An 11,985-nucleotide genomic window follows, 5' to 3' on the forward strand; every position below is an offset into this window, starting at 1 on the left:
ATATATATATATATATATATATATATATATATATATATATATATATATATATATATATATATATATATATATATATATATATATATATATATATATATATATATATATATATATATATATATATATATATATATATATATATATATATATATATGTATATATATATATATATATATATATATATATATATATATATATATATATATATATATATATATATATATATATATATATATATATATATATATATATATATATATATATATATATATATATATATATATATATATATACATATATATATATATATATATATATATATATATATATATATATATATATATATATATATATATATATATATATATATATATATATATATGTATATATATATATATATATATATATATATATATATATATATATATATATATATATATATATATATATATATATATATATATATATATATATATATATATATATATATATATATATTTTCATATATATATATATATATATATATATATATATATATATATGTATATATATATATATATATATATATATATATATATATATATATATATATATATATATATATATATATATATATATATATATATATATATATATATATACATATATATATATATATATATATATATATATATATATATATATATATATATATATATATATATATACATATATATATATATATATATATATATATATATATATATATATATATATATATATATATATATATATATATACATATATATATATATATATATATATATGTATATATATATATATATATATATATATATATATATATATATATATATATATATATATATATATATATATATATATATATATATATATATAAATATATATATATATATATATATATATATATATATATATATATATATATAAATATATAAATATATATATATATATATATATATATATATATATATATATATATATATATATATATATATATATATATATATATATATATATTTCTTGCAGATGGGACCTCTTTTCCTCGCAACCTCCCCAATTTTACATCTGTACATAATCGAGAAGGAAATAAAAATTAACACAATTATTAGTTACTAGAACTGTGGGTCTCCACTCACCCCTTCATAAACTCTCTCCTTCATTCCCAAAATGGTTAAGCCTAACCCATCTCTGTTCAAGGTGACTGCTTTTAGGCCTAATTCCAGGTGACTGTCATACCTTCCTGGCGTCAATCAAGGCAAGGGAGAAGAGGAAAAGAGAAAGTTTGCCCCACAATTCTGAACCCTCCATGAGGGTTAACTCATGCCATGCGGTCATCATAGAAAACTTGACAAAGATTGACATTTGCACCATCTAGAAGAGACGTGATGCATAATCCCCGAAGGTTATTTATAGATGATGCAACAGAAAATCGAGAGAGAGAATGTGCTGAACATGACCTCAGGACAAATGTCCTTAACTTGGCTGTCCTTTTGAACTTCCCACGTGTTCGACCATGGGGCTCGAACCAGTAGACTTCTGTAGTGGCTTTTTAATTCCCTCCTTCATCTCCAGCGCCCTATTGAATGAGGCTACCATCATCTTGACAAAGGTAATGTGCCGGAATAAGGTCTCATAGTCAGTCACGATCCCTGTTATTTCTCCACCTGATTTTTCATTTATTTTCTATTGTGCGATCACCTTCAGTAATTTGTGTTTGAGCATTCAGTGTTAACGTAATTATGCATTTGTGTTGAACTGAGTTATTTGGCACCGTCTATGCATTCCTCAGTTTCCCTTTGAGCATCTTATTATTATTGCAAATAACCATCTTGCATATTTTGCAGATAGGCCTCGACTGTGGAATCTCTCGGCTCGATCCATGTGCAGTTCCTTTTCCCCACTGCGATGTTCCCTGTTATGAAGACATCGTCAAAGTAGAATATTTATTCTGTGCAGGATTCATCATTTTAGCGGGCCCTTGTTATTACCTGCATAGTAATTTGTCATTCTTCTGATCTGTGTTTGTTATGTAAATATAATTAGTTAAGAGAACCATTCAGTTTACATAATTTTCCATCACATGAAGAAGGCCCTAAGCCATAAATTTTTTGTTTGGCGACGAATTGTCCTAATATTGAGTCAGATGTGTAATGAATAAAGAGAACTCCCTATGTTCATCCGTTGCCGCCCATAATAAAGTAAGTATCCCTCGGATATTTGTAGGAACAGCCGTACCTTACCAGGATCCGGTTGCCTTGCAATTATCAGCGGGATAGCAACTGCTAGCTGGTCTGCATCATTTTCGAGACGGCCCTCATATCATACCCCCTCCATTTTAAGCACATGAGAAGAGCCATTTCCACAGCGTAAGTACGTGTCGAAACATTTTGTTTAGGTTTATGCTAGGTGTGAAAAGTGACTGCAATCAGTGTTAGGTAATTGATAGACCACGTGCATGCCAAATTAATTCACGAGAAGAGATAGTGTATTAATAATTCCATAAGATTTTTGTGCTATCGCATGTTAGCTGCATCTTTTTTGCATCGTTGGATTAGTTTGGAAACAACTCTCTCTCTCTCTCTACTCTCTCTCTCTCTCTCTCTCTCTCTCTCTTGTCTTGATAGATAGGGAAAGAGTCTAGGAAATTTAGGAATCTAAATTCCTGCTCTCAAGACGAGAGAATAGCAATTTATGCATTTCTTATTTGTCTTTCTTTTATTCTTGTTCGATCGCTAATCGATGATGAGTTCTTTTGTTATGTTTCTTTACCACCTTCTGTTATGCTTCAAGACGTTGCCCATGTAAAGAAGTTTATCGATTCTTTACACGGGCAACAAATAAAAAGCTTTATCATTCTTGATTTTGTCGTTAGAAGTAGCGTTTGAGTCTCAGGAGGCGTTAGAGAGACACAGTGCAGCTTTTTATCCATTCATTAACACTTAGTAAAATATGAAATTAACAAATTTACAAGTTAAGTGAATCGATGTGTGAGTCCAAGTATGAGTCAGAGTGTGAGCCTGGCATTCATTGAATCTGGTTAACAAGGGTACAACTGGTGAGGCCTACGACACCTCACTCTTCTAAAACCAGCCTGCTTCTATCTTTGTTGGCTGTCTGACTCCTTCTCTTCCTTCCCTTTTGAAGGATTTCAGAATGGAATGCTCCTCCTAAAATAGGCGGGCAACATTCTGTCCAGCCCCTTGGTAGATGTCTAATTGGCTGAAGACTTATCTAAGCATTTCTAGGTGTAATTAGATTGTTAACCCTCCTGAGTAGGTGGGACAATTATGTCACCAGAAATTTTGATTTCGCTAGATTTGAAATTATTTCACAGGTGAGGTGTTTGCCACATTCCTTTATGATTTAAATTAATTTTTCTTTTGTCAATGCCGCGCCAGTGTTTGGCTCCATAATCACGACAATATGTTTCGATCGTCATTCCTTTAACGATTTCAGTAGATTATGTTCTCGCCCTGTTTACACTACCTGAGCATAACACACCCTGTTTTGCTTCTCTCTCTCAGACATGTTACTTTATATAACTGAGTCTTGTCATATATAACTTGAGATTTATATATATATATATATATATATAAATATATATATATATATATATATATATATATATATATGTATATATATACATATTATATATATATATGTCTTGTTTCATTATTATTATATCTCTCTCTCTCTCTCTTCAGACTCTCTCTGTTCGTTTTGTCTCTCTCTCTATATCACTGGTTTCTTCCCAGTTCTTCTTCTCCCTGTTATATTTACATTGTTCATATCATTGTTTATATCATTTGACATACTCAGTTGTTTACCAAACATTGTCCTCAATGTTTAACTAAACATAAAATGGATATAACAGTAATAATCAAATTGGCAATAAAACATAACAATGGATATAATAAAACGAAATGCTTCTCCAGCTGTGGAGGAAAAGATATTGTTCATCAAAACATTCTCAAAAAAATAATCACATTAAAATATTAAATAATTTAAAATATCAAATACTAATGAATATATATTGACTTATACACAAATAAACATCAATTTATAATTATTGTTTTGTTAAGAAATCAATATCCATTGTCTTATTTTCTGATAGCAAGATTTCTCATTATTATGATACACAAAACTGAGCGTAATCAGACATTGACCATTAGATTTACAAATGATAAAATTGGGGATACATTTTCTTTATAGTAGAAACATTCATCAACATAGTTCACATTTTCATGCTTCTTTAATTCTAATTGAGACAACTTAAACTCATTAATCTTGTATGAGTAATTCTTACATTGCACATGTTTGTTGAAGTTATATGTTGTGAAAAGATGAGGCTCATAATATAATTGGTTTGCTATCACTAACTGGCATGATGTTTTAAAAGATTTAATATTTTTAAGCGTTATTCCTGTCCTAATGTTGTGACATTTAATTTTAGCTACAACAGTACTGAAAATACAAAGATTTCTTGATCAATTATAAATGCTTCCAAAGTTGTCTCATAAGTTGTGGTAGATACATCTTTTTCTTGGCTTTGGTTTAACACAATTTCTTGAATACAGGATAAGCATTAGTCTCTTATACAGGTTATCAAAATTAGACAATATATTCTTGTTCTTTTAACAGAATACAATCATTAAATTGTTGGTCTGTAAAGAATGACATCAGAAGGAGAAAGAAAGAATATCCCAATGCAAAATGCCTGGTGGTTCAATATCTTTAGAAAGCAAGTAAAATGGGATTTAATGTGTTTATATGGCAGAATATCACTTCAAGGAGAAAGAAAAATATTTAAAATTAGAAGAGGCAGAAAGACTTGAATTTAAAGAAAGAATTTTCAGTTTTAGAATTTGAAGAGGCAGAAATTTTGATTTTGTCTATTCTTTCTTTTTCAAGAGAAATTTCCTTGAGCTATAATTATTCTCTGGGAAAGAATTATTTGTGTTTGAGAATTGACCATTACAGAAAGACAGGTGGAGAAAGAATGGTCCAGAAGGAGAAAGATTCTGTCAGGAGAGGGAGAAAGAAAGAGCTAGTACTTTGTGCAATGGCAGCTCACAACAAGGAAATTTCAACATTCCCTCACTTGTCTGGAACCTCATTAGTACAGTTATTTCTTTTATCAGAAACTGGTATTTCTGCGAGCCTTCATTTAGTGTTTCTGTTACCCTACAAATTGTTGAAAATCTATCCTTTCTTCTGGATTTCTTTACTCATTGATATTAAAGCTGTAAGGTTATCACTTTGAAGATCAATTTTAACATTTCATTAAACGCTTTTTCTTTTTCTCTGAGTCTTTATTGTCATGCCAAATGAAAAGTAATTTGAAATATATCTGAAATTGACTAAAAATTGAGAGATATGCCCAAAGAATCAGCCAACTTTGCTCTGATGGTGATATTTGTATTTCCCAGGCCTTCCATCACCTTGTGTGTTGATTCTTCAACATCAGTGTGAAGATATCCTCGATTCTCCATTATAATGCTGGGTAAGGAATTTATTAATTTTAATGCATCACGCTGACTTACTGACTCCCAGATCGATAAACAAATTCTTTTAAAGACAGTATATGTGGTTATATTGTTTTGAATCTAACTGAATTCAAAGTTCTATGCATCCCCATCTTAGTTCTGAACTAATGAGAAACAAGGCTTCATTAATTTTTGGTCTTTCATCTGCCATTCTCCACAAGATATGGCAACTTTCTGCATCCGCTAACCACTGGTTCACAGAATATGATTCTAACCTATTTTTGTCAGTATTAAACTTTCAACTCTTCCACAGAATCGTGTGGCTTGCGTAATGATCACTCCTTGCGCCATTGTTCTAAACTGAAATGTGTTATTATGGTTATTAATATTATTATTATTGCTACCTGTGTGAGCACTTCCTTGAGTTAATGATATTTGTGAAATTGGCGCGGGAATTCGACTTTGTCTAACTGTTGTTGGTCTGAATTGGTAAAATCTATTAATAATTGCATAAACTCAATGTGTCAAACAAGCCCTGCATTAAAATGGTATTCTAAAAATCATTGAAAACTTATAAACAAAGGGTCCAACAGTATTCAAAAATACATCATCAAAACATTAAAAAAAATATCACAAGTCAAAAAATTTTTAGAGAGAACCATAAAAGTTGTATATACTTTATGGGAGAGAATTATATACCATTCTAAGAGAGATAATTTTCAAAATACACTGACTGAGAGCTGAGAATCAAAATAACTTTCCAGTCACGACTTAGTTCGGTTGTTTAACTGTTGTTCTTCACTTTCCTTTCTGTGATCAACACAAAAGTCCCCATTTTTGTTCATCCAGGGGCCACATCTCCAGATCCTGCTGGTCTGGAATAAAATAGTCTGTTTTTCCTGCTTTGCCGACCTTCAGGCAATTTCGTCAGCTTCTTAGAATCCACAGTAATGTTTATTTTTAACGGGAATGTATGTACATGGAAATGCACTCATTCGCTTTTAACAGATTGTAAAAAAAAATCTGTTTGGGTGTGTTTCGAAAGTCACCAAAACACAAGCTCCTGTTGTTGTTGTTTCACTGAATGCTTGCGTTGTAGTCTCGTTGTTCACTCGTTGTTTTTCAAAGGGGAAAAATATTTCAAATTATTTGTGGTTTTCTGAGCGGTAATGTTTTTAAGTCTTATTTCACTTCCAAAGCATGTTTCTGACTCCATTCCAGAGATTGTAGCAGGTCCCTTTGCGTTCTCGTGGTTCAATCTTTGTTATTATCGATGTTATGATTCATTTCATTCTGTTGATGTTTTATAGCGGGAATGTTTTTAGATTCTTGAGTTTTTATTCACTTCGTCACTTGTTATGTCCTTCGCTCTGTTTCAGCCGTCGACGTTTTGTAGTGGGAATGTTTTTAAACTCTTGTGTGTGTATGCTAATTGTTCGTTCGTCACGCTGCACTTTTATTTACGTCTTCTGTGGATCCCATTATACTCGGCACCATTTATGTTATGCTTTCTTATTTGTCTTTCGTTTTATTCTTGTTTGGGTGCTAATGTGATGACAAAGTTCTTTTTTTATGTTTCTTTACCACCTTCTGTTATGCTTTTATTCATTGCCCATGTAAGGAAGTTTATTAATTTTTACAGTTAGATGCTTTATCGTTTCTGGCTTTTTTGTTTTAGTAATCTTGAGTCTCAGGAGACTTTAGAAATATTTGTTGAGCTTATTTACTTCATTAACACTGATAGTTGAAATATGACAGTAATTATTTACAAGTTAAGTGAATCGATGTGTGAGTCGATGTAAGAGTCAGAGTGTGAGCCTGGCTTTCTTGAATCTGGTTAACAACCCACAACTGGTGAGGCCTACGACATCACTCTTCTAAAACTCCTCTCTCTGCTTCTATCTGCTGTTCTCTGTCTCTCTCCTTCTCTTCCTTCCCTTTTGGAATGCTCCCCCCCTAAAACAGGTAGGCAACGCTTTCTGTCCAGCTATAAATTTAAGAATTGTAGACGTCTAATTGGCTGAAGACTTATCTAAGGACTTCCTCTAGGTGTAAGTAGATGAACTAACCCCTCTTTAGTAGGTGGGACTAATTACGTCACTGGGAATCTTGATTTCCGGCTAGATTTGCACAGGTGAACTTTACAGGTGAGCGTGTTTATGGCATTCCTTTATGATTTCGATGGTGATTAATCTTCACCAATGCCGTGCCAATAGTTTGGCTATTTAGTCATTGCAATCCTGCTTCGATCGTCATTCCTTCAACGATTTCAGCAGATTATACTGCTTCCCTGTTTGTGATTGTCTCAGCATAACACATCCTGTTTGCATTTCTCTCATCTCCTCTCTCTCTCACCATCTCTCTTCTCTCTCTCTCTTGTATCTCATTTAATTATTATTCTATTTCTCTCTCTCCCATCTTATCTCTCTCTCTCTCTCTCTCTCTATGTCACTGGTTCTCTTCTCAGTTCTTTTTCTCTCTGTTATATTTACATTATTCATATATCATTACATCATTACAGTAAATTCCGACACGGAATCTTCAATTCCAGGCCACGTGGGCCCATCCTTAACCATCAGCCATCTTTGATTTGTGAGTTCCATTAGAAATTCCATTGTTATAAAATCCACATTTTGCAAAAATATTTATCCATCTCTTTCTTTGTCCACGCTGAATTTTATCTATATGTTTTGCACCTCGCCGCATTTTTAAAGTAATAAACCTTTAATTCTTAACTGAGTAGGATATTTCTCAGGTAAAGCCCATCTAGTATTCTTGTAAATTTGTTTTATTAACGAATATACATGGTGGACTAAAGTTCCTCTTTCATTCATTTTCGGAAAACCATGGTGGGGTGGGAACTATTAAGCAGGTAAAAGCCAGACACATGGTCAAGACGACCCCATGACTCACCCACTGACGGCAGATGTCACGAGACCAGAAGTAAACATTGGAGTACTATTAGCCACTTGCGAGCTAAGGGTTGTTTTGATAACAGAGAATAACAATTTCTTTCCCTCCCCACGCATAACCTCGGCAGTTCCGGACTGCCTCCGTGCATGTTATAAGATTAAGCATTTTTTTCTTACCCTCGTGTGTTGGAGACTTTAATATTCGATAGGATCGATGAACTGTTTTCATTATGCCGCACTTAAAACTATTCAACAGTGCAAGGAAAACTACTTTACACACCATAAGTGTATAACCCGGTAAGCCTTTTCTTTTTTTATTAGTTCTGCAGCATCTCTCCGCAACATAAAATATACAAAAAGCTTACATTAGCTTGGGCTAATTTTTCGTTCATTAAGAACCACTAAGTCTATTCAGACATATTAACAGATACCCTGAAGATTGTCTTACTCAGACATATTAATTTTTAACTGAAATTTGTCTTACTCAGACATATTAATTTCTAACTGAGTCATTTCAGACAACTTGAAATTTGTGTTATTCAGACACATTTCATTCATTCTGAACAATTGAGTGTTTCAGATTGATCTTATCCAGACATATTAATTTTAACAGTCTTTTCAGACACCCTGAGATTTGCCTTATTCAGACATTAACTTTACCTGAGAGTCTTTTCAGACAATTGAGATTTGTCTTATTCAGACATATCAATTTATGTTCATTCTGAAGAACTGAGTGTTTCAGACACCTGAAATTTAAGTCTTTTCAGCCAACTGAGTCTTTGCAGACAACTGAGTCTTTTCACACAACTCGAGTCTCTTCAGACACCTGAAACTTAAGTCTTTTCAAACAACTGAGTCTTTTCAGACAACTTGAATCTGTTCATTTCGAACAATATTGAGTCTCATCAGACATATTGAACCCGTTCCCTCAAACAGCCCTGAGTCTTTTCAGACATATTTGATTTCCTAACAGGTCAAGCCCATTTAAGCGTTATTTCAAGATGTCTATGACATCCAGAGTCCAGCAAAATGAGGACCTCAAATTCTACATGTCCGAGGGAAAGGACATGGGACTATCAGGACAGGCCCTGAGAGAATAGGTCCAAGAGAGGGTAGATGGTGCCAAGGCGGAAAGGGAGGCAGATGGAAGAGCCCAGGAGAAACGAGAAGAGAAGGAAAAGCAGGAGAAGGAGAAAGAAAGAAAAGCCCAGGAGAAACAAGAAGAGGCAGAAAGACAGGAGAAGGAGAAGAAAAGGCTAGCCGAGGACAAACGAGAAGAGGCAGAAAGACAGGAGAAGGAGAAGGAAAGGCCAGCTCAGGAGAAACGAGAAGAGGCAGAAAGACATCTAAGAAGAGAAAAAGAAAGACATTAGAGGGGAGAAAGAAAGAGCTCATCAGCTTGCAATGGCAGCTCACGACAGACACAACACACCAACACCCTCTCCTCACTAAACCCTCAGCAGTGTAGGCACCCTCATAAGAAAATGGGACAAAGCCGAGCCTGAAGCCTGGCTCGACCATATCGAAAAGGTCCTGACGATCTATCAGCCCTCTGCTGAAGGAATTTCTCTGATCCTGGGACGGCACCTTGAAGGGAAAGGTGCCATTGTATTCAATGCTTTCCCCATTGAGGATCAAGGAAATCTTGACCTTGTCTAAGCCATTATAAAAGCTTTTGAAATAACTCCCTACCGTTGGAGGAAATGGTGGAGAAATATGCCCAAGGAATCAGGACAAACCTGGTCTGAGTGAATCTTCAAAAGACTCAGGCCCTAGAAACGATTGCTAGAATCTCTCAAAGCCACTCGGTATGGAAAAATCCAACTCTTCCAGCTCAAGGACTTTTTATTTTATGCCCATGCCAGCTTTGCCACTCATTTATCTCGATAAGTTTGCACTATGACTTTGCATCGAGTGCTGCAGTTGCACTGTACATATGGGATACTCATTATTCCCATCTTAGTTGATGCTGAAAATTATATCCTCCTTGTCTGCCTCAACCAACTCCCAGCAACCTCACAAGAATGGGCACTTTATTTGAAACCAGTATGTGGGTATTGTAAGAGAATTGCACCCCCACTGAACAGTGCTTTGAAGGATGAGAATCAGCCAACCCTCTATGTCCTCCAACAGGATGCATATGAGCCACACCTGGGTTGTGGACGAAGGGTAAAGGGCCTGCTCCCTCCTATGGGACAGTGCCAGTTAAATACTATAGCCAGACTCATTGCCTGGCTTGCAAGGTCTATGGGCACTTCACCTAATGGGCAAAATGCCCTAATAATAATAAATCAAGTACGCCTGCCCTTACCTTGTCAGCTACCAATCCAACATCTTTAGGTCCTCCAAAAGGTCCCATTTATGTGGCACTTCTTTTTTGTAGGTGCCCTGCCAGCCAGGCAGGTATTCTGATGATTCTGGGCACAAATGTCCTCTTAAGGGAAGACAAAGTTCCCAGAGGAGCTATCATTAACCAATGTAAACTCGTCACAATTGAGGGTATCCATCACTTCAAGATGATACTTCCTACTGTCAAGTTGAGGGTCACGAGACCTCACAGATCTGAAATCTGTGACCTTGTAGTCGCCAGATACATTCCTGGAGGTTATGACCTCCTCCTGGGACAGGACTTCCAGTCCCCATCTAAGTTAGAACAATCCAGGGGTAGAAATCCCCCACATTGTTCATTAGGCATGAGTAAGCCTCAAACGCCTGATTTTGTTCCACTGCCAGTGCCACCTGGTGAGTTGCAGTGGCCACCTCCACCAAGATCGACTTCATCCCATTCAGGTACCCAGCCCTGCCCCCAGTGCCAGTGCCACACATTACATAGATTGATCCCTCCAGGAGATCCTACTTTTGATTCACAATCTCTCCAGTGTCACTTGGGTGCGCTGATCTTGTGCCAAGCTCCATCCATCCAAATGTGTTGAGCAAATTCCAAATCAGTTATTAGTGCCTGATCACCTTAGTGCCGCCACCAGAGCACGGCCCTGATCTCCATTCCAGAGATCCCAGTCCAGGACCTCTCTCTTCTCCCGGCTTGGCTCTGCTACCAATGCCGGTAAGAGAGACGGATCCTCCCAACCACAGCGGAAGCTCACTCAAAGGTGCAACCTCGCAACCCTTGTTTGAGCTGGTCATTCTTACCTGTGAGCCTCTCATGCCGGCCACGACAGCTGCCACTCTGTCTCAGTCTGCCACAGACACAGCAGTGAGTAAAGGATTCTGCCATGTCTCAAATGGCCAATTAACTCAAGGAACTGCAATGGATCATAGTAACAAGCTTGCAAAGCTATAGATCCCCTGTGTCAGCCGTCATGTTATACCAACACAGGTGGATTATTCTCCCCAGGAACGTTCCACCGATTCCCAGACCAAGAACCATCACTGTAAGAGAGGTCCATGGAGGAAACACCACAGGAATGGATAATTCCAGGTAGCAAAGAGATCCCCAATCTCTCCTGGCACCCATGCCAAAATGGCACAGTGCCATCCCTTTTCCCATGAAGACTTTGGCACCTCTATCCAGAAGAGGATGTCAGGGTCCTTCACTATCTATTTTC

At 35.4% G+C, this 11,985-nt stretch overlaps 1 protein-coding gene across 1 annotated transcript; it reads left to right on the forward strand.

The window, feature by feature from the left end:
- The first annotated feature begins 1,534 nt into the window (after positions 1 to 1,534).
- LOC136831079 (uncharacterized) lies at positions 1,535 to 11,720 on the forward strand. Its single transcript, XM_067091026.1, has 5 exons — positions 1,535 to 1,630; positions 9,520 to 9,753; positions 10,553 to 10,662; positions 10,803 to 11,308; positions 11,392 to 11,720. The coding sequence occupies exons 1-5, from the start codon at positions 1,535 to 1,537 to the stop codon at positions 11,718 to 11,720; spliced, it is 1,275 nt and encodes a 424-aa protein (XP_066947127.1).
- Positions 11,721 to 11,985: the final 265 nt, after the last annotated feature.

Source organism: Macrobrachium rosenbergii, chromosome 48 (assembly GCF_040412425.1).
Source record: "Macrobrachium rosenbergii isolate ZJJX-2024 chromosome 48, ASM4041242v1, whole genome shotgun sequence".
Lineage (NCBI taxonomy): Eukaryota > Metazoa > Arthropoda > Malacostraca > Decapoda > Palaemonidae > Macrobrachium > Macrobrachium rosenbergii.